The sequence below is a fragment of the Centruroides vittatus genome, unplaced genomic scaffold (genome assembly GCF_030686945.1).
Source record: "Centruroides vittatus isolate TY-2023 unplaced genomic scaffold, ASM3068694v2 contig_955, whole genome shotgun sequence".
Lineage (NCBI taxonomy): Eukaryota > Metazoa > Arthropoda > Arachnida > Scorpiones > Buthidae > Centruroides > Centruroides vittatus.
Genome location: NW_027122634.1, coordinates 2,125,563 through 2,146,642, shown reverse-complemented (window position 1 = coordinate 2,146,642; position 21,080 = coordinate 2,125,563). Strand labels below are relative to the sequence as shown.

The 21,080-nt window shown below is 27.8% G+C and overlaps 1 protein-coding gene across 3 annotated transcripts in view; it reads right to left on the bottom strand.

Moving 5' to 3' along the window:
* Positions 1-2,593: 2,593 nt before the first annotated feature.
* Positions 2,594-21,080, bottom strand: part of YME1L (ATP-dependent zinc metalloprotease YME1L) — a 39,819-nt gene continuing 21,332 nt past the window's right edge. For 2 of the 3 annotated variants that reach the window (XM_067282396.1, XM_067282398.1), the window contains exons 4-18: positions 13,695-13,778; positions 13,312-13,454; positions 13,130-13,228; positions 7,375-7,516; positions 6,469-6,554; positions 6,293-6,383; positions 5,296-5,448; positions 4,235-4,367; positions 4,091-4,153; positions 3,726-3,994; positions 3,493-3,644; positions 3,292-3,418; positions 3,145-3,218; positions 2,957-3,064; positions 2,594-2,878 (exon numbers count right to left, since the gene is read on the bottom strand). In XM_067282396.1, the coding sequence (XP_067138497.1) occupies positions 2,726-2,878; positions 2,957-3,064; positions 3,145-3,218; positions 3,292-3,418; positions 3,493-3,644; positions 3,726-3,994; positions 4,091-4,153; positions 4,235-4,367; positions 5,296-5,448; positions 6,293-6,383; positions 6,469-6,554; positions 7,375-7,516; positions 13,130-13,228; positions 13,312-13,454; positions 13,695-13,778 (1,877 nt within the window). In that variant the 3' untranslated portion in view covers positions 2,594-2,725. The remainder of the gene's footprint in view (positions 2,879-2,956; positions 3,065-3,144; positions 3,219-3,291; positions 3,419-3,492; positions 3,645-3,725; positions 3,995-4,090; positions 4,154-4,234; positions 4,368-5,295; positions 5,449-6,292; positions 6,384-6,468; positions 6,555-7,374; positions 7,517-13,129; positions 13,229-13,311; positions 13,455-13,694; positions 13,779-21,080) is intronic. The other variant, XM_067282399.1, reaches the window with a different exon arrangement.

The following is a 21,080-nucleotide window of genomic DNA, read 5'->3' as shown; positions in this document are numbered from 1 at the left end:
AATAAAAGGACTTGTGGACCTATCCCCTTTATTCAATTTGTTTGTACAACTTTAGACTTTGACTTTTTCATGCCAATTCTTATGCTCTTGTGATTGTTTAGCCAGTGCTGCTAGATAGCTCACAAAAACTTTGAATTAATTTTCCTGTTTACTTTTAGGAGACTTTGTATTAATTCCAATATAATATATTTATTATTGTATATTTTGTTAACTTATTTACAAATGCTACAGGTTAATTGCCATGTTAATTGCCCTTATAGACAAAATTTTTCATCCGCAAAATAACATAACAATAATACCCACTAAAAACAACAAATAAAACTACAAAGTTAAGAAAAATATAAAATTCTTTTACAAAACAGTTAAACTTTACATTGATTTCAATAAATTCAATCTTCGATTATATTAGTAACTTTATGGTGATGATAGAAAAAGGATTTGGTGGAAATGACAAGATGGCAAAAAGGAACAAATACAGGTAGACTGGTCTTGCATTGACTGAAGTTACAGTGGAACCTCGCTTAACGAGCATAATTTGTTCCAGAGTCTTACTCGTAATGCAAAACACTCGTTAAGTGAAACAATTTTTCCCACAGAAAGTAATGTAAAATACGATAATTTGTTCCACACCAAAAAAATGCTCAAATGTTTTATGTATAATGTTTACTCAAAAAAAAATTGTACAATATACATTGTTAAGGAGCGTGAATCATCATCATCATCTTTTCTTCTAGTGCGGAATAAACGATCCTGGAATGAGAATTTGATTTGCAAAAACAAAAAAAAAAAAAAATCACAGCTAATATGTTTGATAAACACTCCAAACAATATGCCAAATTCTTGGGTTATGTAAAGGCTATAATTAAATATTAGAAATTAATTAATTTGACTAGAAGTAGGCAGTTATGTTTCCATCTCGTATTAAATTTAATAATTATAAATAGTTAATTTTTAATTCGGACATTTCTAAAATTTAATTTGGAATCGATCATTAAATTTAATGACCCAAGAATTTGGCATATCATTTGGCGTGTTTATTATATAATGGACTATGGTTGTTGATGTTTATAAGTAATATGTGTGAACACAAGTTTGGAAAAATATGTGATCACGAGCAACACTAAGTTGCTAAACACAGACTGATGGAGCATGTCGCATGTGCACAATTCGGGACCTCCCCTCTCCTCATCACTCATTATGCGAGGCAAATTTTCACAATTTGTTTTGCTTGTTATGCAAAATATTCGTTGTGTGAGGTGCTCGTTAAGCGAGGCTCCACTGTATATGTAATGAGATGGGAGAAATCCATTGATCAAATCCTTATGTACAAATTTTCAAAGTAATTGATATATTTAAATAAATTTGATAAACCTAAGCAAAATCATGCAACTTCAGGAGATTCTGTATATGAATCTGTTAAGTAAAAGAAACCTTAATTCACAAATAAAATCTGTTCAATCGATTTTGATTAAAATTTGCCATTTTCCATTAATTGCAATGAGGAATTCAAAATTGTAATAAAAAATGGGGTCCATGACTTCATTTTTGAGATAGAAGGTCATTTCACAAGTGTGCATAATCAAGCAATATTGCAGTAATTGTGTGATTGTCATGCAACATTCCACGGTTGCTGGCATGTCTTCTATAGGCTTTGCTATAGAATAGAGTTCATTCTCAAAATTTAATGGGCCAATTTTGATAAAATTTTGCCATTTTCCATTAATCTCTGTAAGGAATCCAAAAATGTAGGATCCATTTAAATGCAAAAAAAATAGGAGTCCATGAATTTGTTTTTGATATACAAAATGTATTAAAGTGACAATGTCTGTGCTCTCTGATGCAACTGAAAATAGATGCAAAAACAAATAAAACACGAGAACAAAGCAATCAATGACAATTGCTTTGTTGTTGGATCGCCTCTCCATGTCAGCAAGTGCAAGGATCATGTCTCCCATGGCCGACGGGTACAAGGATCGCATCTTTCTTTCTGGCTCCACTTCAATTCTGTCAGGAAACAACAGTCACGCAATGTCCTAGTATAATTGATAGTTTTATAAACAGAATTTTTAATTTATATTTGAAAATGTCAAAAGCCAAATTAAATATTGGATAATGTTTCTTTTGGAACTGGTGTACAATCTTAGTTATCTTTTTAATTGTTAAATGGGATATTAAAAAAACATCAAATTTTCAGATTCTTTTGTGATTGTACAAAACGAATAATATAAAAAAGTTTATTTCTAAACAGAATAAGTGTTGATGCAAATTAAAAGTATATTCTAAAATAAACATTCAACAAAAAAATTCATGCAAATGATTTATCATCTAATTAATAATAATCTAACAATTTATAATACTGTAAAACTTGACAAAATTGAATTTAAAAAAGTGCTTGATATTTAAACTTTATTGGTAAAGTTTAAAAACAAAGTTGTAAAATCTATCTTGGACCAAAATATATTTTTCTCTAATCATATAAATCATTATACTTATCTCTATTTTTCAAAGACATAATAAATAGGAAGCTCTGTTTTCAAAAATTAAGTTATGTCGATCTGTTGTGTTTTAAAGTACGTCATTACAGCCGATAAAATATCTTTGTTGGAAATTGCTTTTAATTTTAGCCGTATTCAGCTTCCGCTGTACAAACTTTCTAAGAATTTGTGTGAAGTTTATCTTTTTAATTCCAATATACATAGAAATCGTCATCTAACCAGTATGGGTGTCAATGCGTTTTTGCCCTGGGACACGATTTTCCACTAATAATTGCTTTTATGTCTTCTGCATCTAATGTTTCGTATTTGAGAAGAGCTTCGGCAAGAAGCCTGTGTTCCCTGCTGTGTGTACGGAGAATGGTTTTTGCTCTTTCGTAAGATTCCTATCGCAATAAAAGCAAACACTAATTAATATTCTTTACGAGACACGGCATTTGCAATTATAAATAAACGATACGTACTGCCAGAAGGCGTTTAATTTCCGTATCGATGGATTCCGACGTGCTCGGAGCCAAATCGTTGACGACGACTAGAGAATTGTGCTCTCCTTCAAAGGTCCTAACTCCAACCTGATAATGATTATATATAAATATTTATTCTTGTGTTTTTAATTTATGAAATTTTTGTAAAGATATTTTGAGATATTTACCTTTTCTGACATTCCCCATTCTTTTACCATGTTAATTGCCATACTAGTAGCTTGTTTCAAATCACTAGATGCTCCTAATAAAATTAGTTTTAATTATCTTAGTGATAAATTTACATCCCAGTAAAATTAATATCTGTCATATTTTACCTGAAGTTATTTTTTCTGGGCCAAAGATAATTTCTTCAGCTGCTCTTCCTCCCAATAGGGTATCCATTGTTGCAAGCATTTGAGCTTTGGTAACATGATAATGTTCTTTCTCTGGGATATATGCAGTCTGAATAGACATCAAATTTTATAAGTTAATAAAATTAAACTGTTTAATAAATATTTAAATTAATAATCACTTACATGACCTAATGATGGTCCACGTGGAATAATAGTAACTTTGTGAAGAGGGTGAGCGTCTTTAGTATAAAATGCTACTAGCGCATGTCCTCCTTCGTGAAAAGCAGTGATTTTATTGGCTTCCTCATCTGGAATTCTTGATTTGCGTTCTGGCCCTATAACAGGAGATTGTATCATAAATATAAGTCTAATTTTATAACTTAAAAAATTTTTGATAATTAAATGATCGTAATTACCCATAAGTACTTTATCTCTAGAATTTTCCAAGTAACTCATTGACACAGCATCTGCTTCGTCAATGGCCGCTCTGAGTGCTGCTTGATTCACCAAATTTTCTAAATCCGCTCCCGTAAAGCCGGTGGTTCCCCGAGCAAGAACGAGAACATCCACATCATCCGCAACTTTGACTTTCCCCAGATACAGCTCGAGAATTTCTTTTCTACCATTTAGATCCGGAATGGGAACCTGAACTTCCACATCAAATCTTCCGGGGCGAAGAAGTGCCCTAAAATGAATTATCCACAAAATTATTTTAAAGTAAATATCATAAAAGATGTACTTTTTGTTCCTCAAAATCAAATAAGTAAAAGCTCAAACTTACTTGTCTAAATCATCTCTTCTGTTTGTAGCTCCCAATACTACAACCCCTTCATTTTGACGAAAACTATAATATATACCAACAAATGCTAATTACTATTTTCTTTTTACTAATATCAAAACATTAACAAGAAAAAACATTTCTTACCCATCCATTTCGGTCAAAAGTTGATTAATTGTTTGATTTGCATATGGATGTAAGACAGAATTAGTTCGTTTTGCACCCACGGAATCAATTTCATCAATAAATATGACACACGGAGCTCTCAGCTTTGCAGTATCTAAATTTAAATTTAAAAAACATAAATCCGAGTTACTCAAACTTCAATTTTTCTTTTGCAAAGGCTTTTTAAATTTTTTCAGATTATCTAAATTTATTGAGTCCCATAAATTTCTGTATTTGTTTGATTATCGAAAGTAATGTAATGAAAGTAATTGAAAGTTATGATTATTACTTTTGCTAATCAAAACTAGCTGCATAAAGTTGTTAAGATCAGCAGTTGTGTACAAAGAACTAACAGAAATACAATCAAAACCTTGATATAGCATCCTTCTAAATAGCTGCAACAAATACTTATGAACAGATCTTCCCTAAAAATTAAAAATATTAAACAGAGAATCCTTTAATATTTACAAATTACTAAATGTGAATCTTGCATTACAAATGACATCAAAAGAATATGAATTGGTGAGAAACTCTCAAACTCGTGTACAGCTCTCATTACTATAAATATTTCTTATTGTTTGAGACACTTTATTTTAGCACTACACTCAATTTAGTGCTAATGTCATAGGCAAACAAACAATGACACAAAATCAAAGACTAATTGTACATATATTTTTAAAAAATTTATACTGTATTTGGTGTGTACATGTATATATACATACATACATATACTAAATACAGTATAAAAATTTTTTATCTTAAAATGTGTATAGTAGTATTAAAATTCTACAAGTTATATCATGTTTTAAACAATAATTTGTAAATTTCTTTTTGTTTTGGCTAGAACATTTAGCAAACTGACAAACAAAATTGGTTCAGATTGAGTCCAGATTAGTAAGAGTTCATTGGTTATCTCAATAAATATTACAAACATCATATGAGGAAACTTTCATAGTTAAATAATTTTCTTTTTTAAAATCAAGAACAGTAATTAAACTTTATCTTTTTCTTATAATACATCTTTCTTAAGGTACCATACTCACGAAAAAGATCTCTAACTCTCCTGGCTCCTTGTCCCACGAGGATTTCGTCAAATTCTGGACCGGCCGCATGGAAAAATGGAACGTTCGCTTCTCCAGCCACCGCTCGAGCCAAGAGTGTCTTCCCGGTACCGGGTGGACCAACGAGTAAAACTCCTGTAATTTAAAATTGATTACAATTAGCATTTAAATAGATTTTTCTAAATGTAGTAAAGATATTTTATTTTTCAGAGAAACTACAATTTTTATTTTGAACTTACATTATAGGTTAATTAGTACATTTGAACCTTTAAATTGTCAAACTATTTGAATATATATATGATTGTACAGTACATATATTCAATTAAGTTTATCATTCATATTAAACTGTTTATATCTTAAATCTACATCTTTAAATTCAATTAAATGAATGAAGTTTTTAGGAAATATACAATTTTTGAAATTCATTCTTAACATGCCTTCACTAGAAAATTTAAAACAAAAATGAAAATTAAACTACATTAACAGAGATAAAAGATCAATTACAGAAACAGATCTTTTCTACATGACAGCTTAGATCATCTGAATCATTAATCATTTTCTTTGGTCATTGTTAACTATCACTATTTAAATCAAAAGATATAACTTAGACTAGGATAGAATTAGGCCAAACAATGATTTAGGTTTACATTTTATTTATGTCATTGGTCCATATATATATATATATGCCTCAATCTTCACAGGGATTATGTTGAAACGTAACCATGTTTGTACCTAACTTTAGGTAATAAATTCATTTTGGTATTTACACTTGTCTTTGTTTTATGGACCATTGGAGCTTGAAAAAAAAATGCCATCGTATACATAGTGTTTTTATGAATTTCTGATCACAATTATTTTTACTGCCAACAGTTTTTTAATTAAACTATATAATTAATACAAATTTCTAAGAAAAGAAATTCTCAACTTAATATTGTCTACTTCTAATAAAAAAATTTCTATTTAATATCATAAATATTACCTTTAGGTAATTTCCCACCCAAAACCGAAAATTTTTCGGGATTGCGAAGAAATTCGACAATTTCTCGTAACTCTTGCTTGGCTTCTTCAACCTGCAACATGAAATATATTTACATTATTAAATATCAAAATGAGTTATACGATTTTCATTTTGTTACAACAAAAGCATGTTATTACGCCTTTAACATTTTCAAAAGTAACATCTATTTCTTCTGGATGAACTTCATTTCCTGTACCAATCAAAACCCTTCTAAATGGTCCTCCTAGGATATGACAGTTAAAAAATAATTTTAAAACATCAAAATCCAGATATAAGCTTTATATGAAAAATAATATCATCAACAATACATTACTTATATTCTTTATCAGTAATATCTAATAATAATCCCAAAACCAGTAATCTGTTTAAATAACACTTAATGAAGTACAAAATAATTTTAAATGGAAATATATATCATATTATTTCATCATGAGGATAGTTTAAGTGAAAATTTGTAGATAATCAATTAATATTTAATGGTCTATTGTTTTATAAATGCATGTATATTAAAAATTTCCCTATCTGCTGTAAAATAGGAATTTTTAATTTTCTAACATTGATACAATTTGTTCTCAAAATATTCCATTCTTTCTGGAATTTAAAATCTAATAGCAGCTTTTTTTGATCTGATAAAATATATACATAACTTGTTAAATCTATGCATTGCAGAAGTTTCAGTTTTATAAGACATAATACCTCAACGTCAATAAAATCAATGTTCTTTTTTGGAAAGGCATGTGTATATTAAGTTTAATAATATTAGTTTTGACAGATAAATAAACTCGAGTATAATAAAGTAACTTTTCTTGTGTAAAACTAGATATGATTGTGAAATTCAAACTTAAATAATTCTTCTAAATCTATTATTTAAAAAATTGAAATGTTTTAAAGATTACTTTTTAAGATTTAAAAACAACAAAAATAAAATTAAATGCCTATAAATTATTTGTTCTTCTCTAAATTAAAGCACACAATAATTCTACCGGGGGATTCTAATAATAATAAAAATAAAAAACAAAGGAGTAAATAAAATAATCCGATACCCGACAGCTCACCCATGAAGGAGAAGAGAATTCCAAGGATGAGTAGAATGCCAAGAATATCTCTGAAGAAATGAAAAAATCTAAGTTTTGAGCTGGTTTTAGTTCTAGGATCGGCAGCAAGATATCCTTCGGCAAATGAAATCTGCACAGAGAAAATTAATATTAAAGTCGTTTCATTTAAGCATAATTATTAAAATATTGCAAAAGTTATAATTATAACTGAAATAATATTTTGATATAGATACATTTAATACATTTTTGCATTGATTTTTTTACAGATCATTCTATTTCTTTATTAGTTAATATGAAAAAATATATCAATAACCATTTACAAAATAAAAGGATAAATATGTTACATAATTCTTAAATTAATTCTAATTATTTTAAATTTTCTTTATCATAGTAATGAAAATACTGTACATTTATTTTATGGAATTATCAGAAAATGAGAAATTTATTTGTTGATAAATTATTATACTTCACTTTTCTTCATTTGCTAGTTAACAAAATTATATTATATAAAAATTAACATATGCAAAGAAATGTCAAATATATTAAGTTTTGAAAACTTTCCAATTAATATAGTTAAGAATCATATATAAATGCAGTAATGTCTGTAATGCCCCTTGGATCTAATGAACTACTATACAGATCTTTACAATTTAAGACCAGAGAATTATAACTAGACTTAGAACCTTTTTTTTTTAATTTTACAGTAGAAAAAAAAGATTACTATGAATTCTTATCAAAATATACTCACATTATCTGAAATACATGTTTTCTTGCTGTTTATGCAAAGAAAAATTAAAAGAACAATGAAAAGTCCCTTACACTATTATAACTGAACTTAGGAAAGATTGCATTATATCTTAGTGACATTACAACAGCTGAACACAGGAAGGAGACCCATTCCAGTTTCCAATACTCCCCAATTCTGCAGGTTCTTTGTCACCAAGTATGTTGGGCTGAGAGGTGCCTCCTTTTTCTTGTTTGGCAAAGTAGCATATTCAAAAATCCATTTTCCCTGGTATGAACTCCATCTGCTTCTGAAGTTTACCAATCTTTGCTGGATTTACAGCAATGTTTGTCCTTCGTATTTTTTCTTTAGAGCTGGTAGTACTTTATGATGGCCTTTCTGCTTCATGCTAAATGTAGCATACTCTTCCAATGCTGAATGGGAATACTTATAATGAACAATCATTGGGTCATCAGCAGGGATTTTGAACTCTCACTTCTCTCCTTTGCTGGATGATCCTGGTGGAAATGGTGTCATGCCTAACCTTGAGCTGCACCTTCCATCATGGTCCTTGTGTTCTTCATCATCATCAGAATCAGTAGGCATGTTTAATATCCTCAACATAATAAATATATCACTGAACAGCAAATGACAACATAGCAACCATCATTCTTTGTCCATTATGCAAACCAAACATTGCCATTGGTGCAGCCTGTTGAAAGCCTAGTTCTAGCACTGATTGATGAAATGCACATGTAAGCCTCTTATGTGAATCAACCTTCTTTCATATTACAAACCTCACTCAGTGTTGTAAGTCAGTTTAGAGGTAAAATCATGGTGGATTCTGATTCTGATTCTACACCCTAAAAACATAAAAATCCATTCATAACTCAATTTCACCAAACAGATCCCTAAGCCTAGTTATAATCCTCAGGTCTTCAATTTACTCATTTTTACAAAGTATATTTAGGATTCCAGCTTTGACTTTTTATTAATTTTCTCTCAAAAAATGTTTTTTTTTTTTTTGCAAAAATGATAATGTTCACTTCTCTTCCTGTCTGCTGGAGGCAGTACCTTCAACTTCAATTATTCTGTGTCTTTTCATAATAATATATTCTTAGAAACTTTTTGATTTACTTTAAATGCCAGTATAGATGGCATTTTTTCTAATTAATTCATAGCCATAACAAACACAAGAGATTTTAAAATTATTTTGCAGCACTATCATTTTCTACATCAAGCAGGTCCCAGTCAAAAACAGAATTTACAATTGGCAAATTAAAAGAAAATGGTCATTAAATTGTTATGTCTCAGAATAATTTAATCTACATATTACTGGCAATATGTTGTTAGATATTATAAAGAAAAACTGTCAGTAAAACAATTCTCATTAAATAAGTATGCAGATGAGCACTCAATGACATTAGAAATGTGATGTCACATTCAGTGCTTAAAAGAATGCAAAAGCAGAGCAGAAGTGTAATTTCCAGTCAACACCAAGTGTGACAAGTAGGTAACTGGTTTGAGAAAAGTGACAATTGTAAGGTAGAAGCATCTTTTTTTATGGTATAAAAGTTAAATTCTCTTGCTCTTGATTAAAATAATATTATTATTAGAACAAAGCAATTTTTTCTACATTTATTGTCACATCACTTAACACATTAGTGTTAATTAAACTTTAAGGACAATTTGCTGATTATAAACTAACTATTGTAGTTTTGTAAACATTAAACCTTTCATTGTTAATAAGTTTCATTTTATCACTTTTTGAATTTTATCCATCTAATTAGATTAGAAAGTTGAGATTTGCAACCTTATAAAACTAGATAATTTAGCTTGAAAATGTATAGTATTTCAAAAGTATTTCAATCAACTACTAAAACTCAACTTTAAATGAATAAATTTTCAATGTCAACTCAGGATATTATTTCTTCGTAAAATGAAGTTTAGACCATTTACAAAAAATTTTTACATTTCTTGAGTCTTTCTTTTAATCCTTTTCACTACTCCAGAAGTAACAGTTATTATGGTTATTTTGAAGAAAAACTTCTTTTACAAAGGTAAAAATAGGTAAACAATTCACAAAGTTAAAATCGATCCAGTGTCAGCCTTTTATTAGAGGTTCTGACATTGAAAATTGTACCATATGCAAATGATGTGAAAAACTCGTATCTACCACCAGAGGGCTTGAAGCAGTTATAAATTGGAAAAGGAGAATATGGTGAGAATAATTCTTTGTATTTTTAATTGTAAAGTGTCAGAACCTCTAATAAAAGGCTGACACTGGATCGATTTTAACTTTGTGAATTGTTTACCTATTTTTACCTTTATAAAAGAAGTTTTTCTTCAAAATAACCATAATAACTGTTACTTCTGGAGTAGTGAAAAGGATTAAAAGAAAGACTCAAGAAATGTAAAAATTTTTTGTAAATGGTCTAAACTTCATTTTACGAAGAAATAATATCCTGAGTTGACATTGAAAATTGTACCATATGCAAATGATGTGAAAAACTCGTATCTACCACCAGAGGGCTTGAAGCAGTTATAAATTGGAAAAGGAGAATATGGTGAGAAGAATTCTTTGTGTTTTTAATTGTAAAGTGTCAGAACCTCTAATAAAAGGCTGACACTGGATCGATTTTAACTTTGTGAATTGTTTACCTATTTTTACCTTTGTAAAAGAAGTTTTTCTTCAAAATAACCATAATAACTGTTACTTCTGGAGTAGTGAAAAGGATTAAAAGAAAGACTCAAGAAATGTAAAAATTTTTTGTAAATGGTCTAAACTTCATTTTACGTTTAAATGAATAAACTTAAATACACTGGAAAATTTCTTTAAAATTTTTAAGAAATTTATCATATTTCAGTAAAATTTTCAATTTAGAATTGTTACAATAAATCTATTTTATATATATATATATATATATATATATATGCCATGAAATAGTAATATGAACTCAACTACAGTATATATACATTTTAGACAGGTTTTATTGTGCCTTTATATGTATATTTATGTTACTGTGAAAGACCAAAATTAGAGAATGTTGATATTCTCTGGTGAATGTCGACACATACAAAATACGTTGACGAAAGACCGAATATTTGGTTATATTATTATACATTCGAACAATCGCCAGTGTATGTCGACAAGCACAGATAAGCTTTGGTGGAGGTCGACACAAAAAGCCGTATCTATTTGTTATACTCTCAAACACTACTGTTTGTCAGTCTTATGCAAGGTTTGTTGGTATGTGCAATGATAGGTTAGGTTAGGTTAGGTAAGATTTCTCCCTGAGAGAAGCAGCTACAACTAATTCAAGAAGTGGAAGGCAAGGCTATACATGCTGTAATTGCAAAAATAAGTGTTCCACAACTAAATGTAGTTGTAAAAGCAAGGAAGTCTTGTGCAATTGAAAGTATCCTAACAGTTTAAGTTGTTACAATAAATAAAATTGTATAACGTTAATCACATAATTTATGTGTAAATTTATTATTGGTATTATTTTTCTTTTCTGATTAAGAATATACAGTTTGTCTTAGGTTCAACAGTTTATTTGCATGTGCTGTAACTTAAGCTTTCTCCTATTTTGACATATATCATATATTAAAAAGTTGCATTTTTGACTTAACCTAAGAAAAATATTTTTATTCAACATTCAACATCAGTGCATGCTGAATGTTGACATTGCCAGTGTAAGTGAAAAATAATGATATTTAGCAAATATTTCGTACATACACGAAACAACTGTGTGAATGCTGACATTCACCGGAGAATCTCCACATTTGCCAGATATCGGTCTTTCACAGTAACATATATATACACATATAAAGACACAATACAACCTGTCTAAAATGAAACCTGAATAAATGGGAAATAACTTCAGAATGGAGAATGAAGCAATTTTTAATTTTTTTTTTATAAAACAAAAGCCCATCTAAAGCAGAGGCAAAAAGGTTTTTAGATACAAAGAATATAATTCAACCTGAATAAAAAGCAGAAAATTAAGATTTCACTGTGGACAAACAAGGAAAATTGTCTTCAGGCATAACTATCACCACTATGACAAAATGTATTCCCAAAATGAGTTCTAACCTTCTCAGAGAAACAAAGGTCACATGACAAGGGGATACAATTACAGAAACAAGATCTTTGTTGTAATTAACTAGGAGCAGAATCACATACTTTTAATACAAAAATAAAATTCCAAAGACTTGAGTTCTAAAAACACTAGCAACAAATGTAATTTGCTGAAAACAAAGAGAATAAGGCAACATGGTACTGCTAATTTGCCTTGTATGCACTATAGAATAGTTAGTAACTAATTAGCACAGAATATTCAACTATAAATTGATTAACATTGTTGATAACAACAGATATTGAAGTTAACAAATAATTAGAGTATTAAAATTCCTCAAGAAGTCAGGTGAAAGAATAGCTTGGTTTCTGTATTAATGTAATTCAATTCTTTGTAGAATTTCCAACAGAAGAGTGAGCTTGAATTGAATTGGCTTGTTCATTGTCAAGTGCACTCATAAGGATTGCATCTGAGAATCATCAGTATTCAAACATAAGCATAAGTTTCCAAGAACAGCAAGAACTTTTTAGAATTGAATAGTTCTCAATTCTTTCATTTGAATACATCCATCTTTAGTTGGAATCACTTTAGAGTAATTTGGATTAAACCTAGTAATAAAAATTTTTTATGTACATAATAAAAGTGATTTTACTATAAAATGAATGTAACTGTGTGACATTTACATTCATTTATATCTGGTATAGTTTAATTAAAGATTAAAAAAAATTCTATTACAATCCGTTCAAAATGGAAACCTGTCAAAACAGAAAAAATTTGGTATTATACTATTCCAGTTTACACAGGTTTTATTGTATAAGTAACAAGGGAAAAAATACATGGCTAAAAGAAATACTATTATAAAAATTTCATGTTATATATAATTTTACAAATTCATTTATTCATGTTGAAAAAATAAGCAATTTACTTGTGTAATTAATACCTTTAATTTTTGTTGTTCTTCAGGACTGAGATTCTCATCTGTAAGCAATGATTTTAATTTATCACTTTGTTCAGCCTCTGATTGAAGTTTTAACTTGTCCTGTAAAAATTTGTAAATATTTCCTTATTAAAAAGAAATATTTTATAATGCAATCATTGCTACAGATTTTGTTTGATTCCTACCTTTTCTTTTCGTCCAGTTAAACCTAATAGCTTATCACTAACATTGGATATTCTAGAAGTTTCTACAGATTTTCCACCTAAGCCATATGTTGTTTTTCTTTCTGTTCTTGTTTTAAAGCCTCTTAACTGCTGTAAATTTAAATCTGAAAGTATTTTATGTTATAATCAATATTTTATATTAAAAAAAAATTAAAGAAAATGAAAAGGATAAAAAAAATTATTTGTTACTGCAATATTTTTAAAATTCTTTAACTGTCAGTTCAGTTAAACTTCTTTCAATTTAATCTTTTAATGTTCTTAAGTAAGGAAATTTCGAAATTTTATTTTGTATGATTAAATCTAAAACAATATAAGAATTAGACCATTTTTAAAAGTAAACTTACATATTAATGAAGGATGTTTATGTCTACATGATGATAATGAAGAAAATCTACCATAATGATGCCATAATTCTGTTTCAACAAAACCTAATTTATAGAAAATAAAATATTATTATATTCAAGTTTTTTATTTATATTATTATATAATTATTGTGATATGATTAATCAAAACAAATTAAAGAACAAATTCACACTGAAAGTAGCATCAGAACAGACACATTGTATATAGTTTGTCAGTTTTTTGCTTAATGTTTGTAAAAATATTAACTTATTGATTATAATTTCTTTTAATTTAGATTAATACAATCAATTAATTAGATTAATGTTATCAATAAGAAATTCTCTTATTCTTTAAATTTCTTGGAAAATGAAAAATAATTTTGACTATGACAGACATCATATAACCACAGAAAATGAAATTCATAAATATGCAAATACCTGTATATATAATTTTATAAAATTAAAAATTAATTAAAGGAAGATAAGAAGTTTTTCTTGTAAACAAGGAAAACTTCTTATCTTCCTTAACATGTAAGTGCAAAATTTTTTGAAGAATTTTGTTTAGAAAGAAATCTGACATTAATTCTTATAGACAGAACAAGCATCAATGACACTATGAAAATTTAAAAAATGTATATAATATCAAAAAATTAACCGAAAGTTATAATCCGAAAATAGTCTTTATTTTTCTAGCTTTTTAATTAAGGCTATCATATGATTCAATGCGTCATGAAACAAAAGAAATATTCTGATTTGTTTATAAAAAAAAGATTAAAATTTAAGCAAAGTAACTTTAAAAACGTTAAAGTATATTATGTGTTAAAATAAAAACAACAAATGTTTCAATTAAACTAATTGAAAGATTTGTATAAATAATTTCAAGAAAATAGAAATATCTAAATACAGTAATACCTTAACAGTAATACAGTAATACAGTAATACCTTGACTTAGGCTACCCCGACTTACGTGAACCCAGAGTTACGCGATTTTCAAATCTCGACAATTCGTCTTTTGTTTGAGCACCACGCAACGCTTGATTACTCACTTCCCCCAAACTATTGTTCAGCTTACATGTTCGGACATGTCGCGCGGAATCGACACATAGCTACAATTTATTTTGTGTTATTTATTTCGGTGTTTGTTATATCTACAGAGACTCAAGAGACTCTACTATGTCATCCAAACAAAGTAAAACTGATCCTTCTGCATCAAACGAGAAAAGAAAATCTTTATCTTTGGAATGTAAAGTTAACATTATTAAAGACTCCGACACAAAAATGAAAATTTGTGAATTGGCAAAACTTGATCCTTTAGACCCAGTTCAATCAGATGATCGAATGACAGTTGGAAACTTGACAGAAGGTCTCAGTTTAATTGAAAAGGGGTTACAAATTTAGAAAACATAGACTCCAACAAAGAGCGCATTTTTTCTACAAAACGAGAAATGAAAAAATTATTACCATGCTATGAGGAAATTTTGCGGGAGAAAAAAAATCTTTGAGCCGTCAGATGAATTTGTTAGATTTTATGAAGCCTTCTACATCAAAATAACTTCGGTTTACAATTTTAATAGTATAATTTGTTATACATATGTATTATCTAAGATTTTATTAAACATTTTTTTCTAAATTATTGTTTTCTTTAGTCTCCGATCCCAATTAAAAATAATTTGTATGTATTTATATGCGAAGTTATACCCCAACTTACACAAATTCGACTTACGCGTTATCGCTCGGTCCCATCTATTGCGTAAGTTCGGGGTATTACTGTATAATTATAAAATTTCAAGGTTACAACTGATAAAATTTAACAAGTTTCTAAATTATTCTAAATCTGCAAGTTTTAGAATAATTTATAAGGAACTGAAACTGAATTTTGTAAAATAAATGGATATTGTCTTAATTGTCTACCTCTAGTACCAAATTATTTAAATTCTAATTATTAATTGTTGCATAAACTAGCTGGTTTAATTAAGACTCATTTGATTTAATATAAGAGCATTTCTCAAATATCTTAAAAAATTCAAGTTTTACATCGTACATTCTATAAAGTATCATTATAGAAATAATCATTGTCATCATGCTTATAAGATATAATACAAATGATTAAATGTACAATTATTTTTTACATAATAAAAAAATGGAATTTATTTAAATTCTAAGCATAATTTATTAATGCATTAATTTGATTAAAGTGATATTTAATAAAATTTCATTGTTAAAATATATCAAAATTCTAGAATTTGAATATTTTTTTATAAGAATAGAATTACAATTTAACATGCAACTAGAAGGAAATAGTCAAGGTCATTTTAACACAATGAAAGGAAAGTTGACTAAATTCTGCCTATATTAGCAAATGTAAAGTGATTAATTTTGGAAATTAAAATGTAAATTAAATGAATCTTGTTGAAAAATTCAAGTAATCAATATGAATATATTTAAAATTTAATTATTATATTACACTTAGATTTTTCAAGAATTTATACATGACATTAATTTTATTCTAATTCAAAATGACTTTTTTACATGTAAACATTAAATGAACAAAACTATATAGTAATATATTAAACAACATATAAAAAGAAATATAGTTAATAAAAACATTCTAAAACTTGTATTATTATCCATAGTTGGATTCCTTTAAAATGCAGTTTTTCAAATAAAAAACGGAATTTTATTTTCAATACACTGATGTTTTATCAATAGTTTTTTTTAAGACACCAAGCATTTCTGTACAGCTCATGACAATTTGTGGTTGTTGTATATTTACAACTCATTAGTTACTTCTAAGCCTATCCCTCTTATTTGGACACAGTTATTTACCAATTGGAAAAAATCAGGAAGAGAGAAAGATGTAATGAAATTGTTATAGTAAAGTGTAAATTGCAGGAATTCATTTGCTATGGGACTGACAGGAAAAAAAGTGTTAAACTAAAAGTTCGTTATAAATATGCTCATACATCTGAAACATTCTGTTGGGGAAGATCTAAAAGTTTGCTATAATATGATTCTACTGCATTAATAAATGCAATATATAATTTTTTTTTTAAATTTCCAAATTTATTTATTTTATTAAAATAATTTAGCCACATGGATTTTTTACCTTACTCATCCCTTCTCTATGCAGTATTTTGTGGTCTTTTTTAATATACCATTCTCTCCTTAAACCAGGATGCATGTTTTATGGATGAACCCTACAGCCAGATTATTCATGGGCTACAACTGTGCTAATTATTAATAATCCAAGCATAGTTATAGCTTGTGAATTTTGGTTTTAGATCTTCAGCTGTTTTAACATTGGAATATGATTTATGTTTCTTTTTATATCTGAATATATAAAATTTCATCATATAAAAAGTTAATTCCTAAATTTAAATATGCAATTTTTCAGAGGTAAAATGTGCATGAAAATTGCTACAGAAAATATAATAAATAAATTTTATTCATGAAAGGCATGATATCTCTATTTTCTTTGTAATAAAGGCTGCTTAGAACATCAACTGTATTAACTTGTTTAATGAATCTTGGTTGGATTATAAGAATGTGCAATAGCAGAGACCAGTCTATTTACTTAGTGAAGGCATGGATTGTTTGAAAAATCTTCGACAAAGTCACTATGCATTACCAAAAAATGGCCCTCAAACTTAAAATTTCAGAGTCTCAACCAAGTATCACACATCACCATCCAAGATACATAAAGCAGTTTGTAATAATCAAATAATTTTTAATGCTGTTGTAGTTCTATTAGATATCAGAATAAAGTGTAAATATATAATTTCCATATAAAAATTATTCTTTAAAGCTGGAACTAATGTTTAATTGATGACTAAACTGATCTTTTATTTGTTTCTATCAATGCTGTCAATATAAACAAAAAGCAAGCATGTTCGATCTTTCAAAAAGTGAAAGCTCAGTTTAGTCACCAATTATATATTTTTCTATTCCTAGATAAGTAAATATAAAAAGTTTGAAATTTTATCATTATTATTAAAGTAATTTAAAAAAGTGACATAGATAACAAAAGTATGATACAAATAATAGATACTGTATATACTATCATGCAGAAATTATTACATAAAATATTAATTTTTTCAATATAAAAAAAAAAAGGAAATTGGGATGTAATTTTAATGCATTATATATATATATATATCATGTTTTTTATTTGCACAGATTAGTTTTTGATTGCAGCTGTATATTTCAATAAAGAGAAACAGACACAGTTCTCTCTTTCAAAAACAACAGTCCATTAACTTTTATTGTCCTTTGTTCCTGCCTAAACAGGGACTCACATATTGTTATCATTAAGTTTAATTACATCGGGATGTACAAAAACAAAATTTCAGAACAACTAATATTTAAAACAAATATATATATATATATAACAGGGGTGGGCAAGCAAGAGTTTGGTGGGAGCCAAAATGTAGGTTTTGCAAAATGCATGGGAGTCGCAGTTCTGTACTGTCGTGACGCATAGTATGGTAAGGCACGCGATTTTATTATATAATATAAATATAATATAAAACAAATATTGAATTTTTTTAATAAACATATTTTCACAAAATTATAAAAATAAAATTGTAAAAATAATAATAAAAAACAGAAATTAACACTTTCAGCAAGAGCCGCATGTAACTCAAAAAAAGCCGCATTTGTCCATGTCTGATATAGAATAAACTGATGATAAACATAAAAATATACTTTATTTTTATTATCTATTCATTATAGAATAGCAAATAAGCATGTATTAACAAATTTTTCAAATATTTATACATATTAAATTTCATGTCATTCCATTAACTTAGCACATTTTTCAATTTATCAAATAACACAAAATAATAATTTTAATACAAATAAATATTAATTAAAACAATAAAATAATTTGAGATTAATCTTGCATTTATTTTCACTTTCTCTTTTTCCTGATTCGTTATACGCATTATTATTTTAGACAATCAATGATGTATCAGAAAAATTGGAAAGTCATTGTTGAAAATTAGGGTATAAAAAGTGATTTTATTCAAAGATAATATAAAAACTTAAGACAGTATTTTCTGTCATTAGCTATGACTAAAACTAACACTCAACCAGCATTTGAATGTCCAGCTCAAAGAAATTGTAATGATGATATACAGTTAAAAACCTCTTTCACAATTTTTATTCTGAAAGTACTGAAGATATATTAATTTTGTTAATGTAGTTACTTACCTCTTTAATGTAATTAACTGCATTACATGTACTATATTATGCCTACCTAATGTAGTTACATAGGCAGTCAGTCATGCATAGAGAATCGAACAGAATCATTTTTCTTGACCTTGAAAATCATTTTCAAAGTCACTTTAACAACGGAAGTAACATAAAAGTTCCAATAAAAAGTTAAAGAGCACCATTTAATTACTCTAAAACCATTTTCTGAATTCTTAATCGGCATTGTGTATACAGATGTTCAAGGTGTAAATCCTTTTAAAAAAATAAACTTTAAATTTACTAATAGTAAAAATGATTTTCAAAGTCAACCGAAATGGTTTTATCCCATTGTCCATGAATGATTTTCCATATAACTAACTACGTTAACAAAATAAATATATCTTCAATGCTTTTGGAATGAAAAGCTTGCAAGAGACTTTTGACTTATCCTGTATTACAATAAAAATATACTCATATTCAGATCAAAACATTCTAAATTTAAATTTAGATCTAAAAATGCCTTTGTTATATTTTTCATTTAATACATAAAGGACACTACTGTTACAGTACATAGATTTATTATTCTAGATTATTGAAATTGTGAAGATGCTCTATCAATAACCAACTTTATTATTATATACTTTAACTTACTAGCACATTGCTAACGTTTCTATACCAGCAAATACATTGTATTATTTATTTGTGGGGATGTAACAATATTTTTATCACTTCAGTAGCATGTGTGGCAAAAATTAGTTTCCAATTTTTAAATAATTTGGAATTTAAAATAATTTTAAACACATCGTTCGAATTCCAGGTTCAAATTTTATACTGGTCAATAGCCTGACGAAGACCAAGTTTTTGGTCGAAAATGTTAGTTTTTATCTAAGGCAGTTCGTACTGAGACGTGAAAAAAAAAAGGTTTTTAGTGTGTTGATTTAACTTATTATTTATTTTATGATTAATATACTTATAAAGCATTATAGATCATAAGAAGCATCTTATTCTTATCTATATCTTACAAGAATCTATTGGATGAATATTAACTCTTCCAATCATTAATTTGATAAAAGATATTTCTCATCTTCCATTTGTTTATTTCAAAACAAAATATCAACCATTCAAAATATATTAATTCTGTGCACATCAAATAAGTTTTTGATTTTGACAAACAGGTTCCATTCAATGTTTTTAATTCTACAGATATCAATATCCTATGGCATAATTTAATCCTTGTAATGTTCAACTGCATTTCTTCACAGAAACCATAACCAAGAAATTTAAGGAGTCTTATAGTTTATTTAAATTAAGCATTAATCTAAATAAACTTATAAGACTCCTTAAATTGTTTAGCATTTTTTGTTTGTTTGTTTCAGTTTCTATAAATTATTTAAAATCTTTATAAATGATAAATATAAAAGGGACTTGGGGGTGTGAGTTGGTTGTTGAAGGTGTTGGTGAACTTTTTGCAGAGCTTAACAGTTGTATTATAACGTACCAGGAAATTATAACCGTATTTTGGTCGAGTTAAGGATGTGGATATTCGTCAATAGATTGATTTTGGAATTAATCATATGCCTATTATTAATTGGTGGAATAGAACCTAATCCAGGTCCTCTTTCCCATTCTCCCCAACATTTGAGTCAAATGGAGATGCAAAACAGGAGGCGTGGTAGGCCACGTAAGCAAAATTTTAAAGAAATAGTTAAAGAAAATCAAGTGGATAATCTATTGAATGAAGAATTTCTTCAAATTGAGGAGGAGTGCGGTGGAGGTAGTCTTGATACCACAAGATCTATGAAAATACCTGAATATTTTCAAGCATTAAGAGATAAGGATCCCATGGTACAGGAAGATTCACAATACACACTAAAATCAATATACAAACTACTACAAAATAACTTTTCACAGCTTAATAAGGAAATTCAAGAAATCAAGACAGAACTTAATTTAATGAAGGAAGAAAAAAAGCATTTTCAAGAAGAACTAGTGAGAGTGTCACAGAAAATGGAAGAAATAGAGACATTATCTAAGAACAATAGCCATTTCAGAGGTATGTTCGAATTTGAACTAGATAAATTAAAAAATGAGAGAACTAATAGAAATATCATAATCATAAATTTTCCTTTTACTTCGACCGATTATGCTAACGAAATCAATCAGTTTATTAAAGAGGATTTGAGAATTAAAAATATC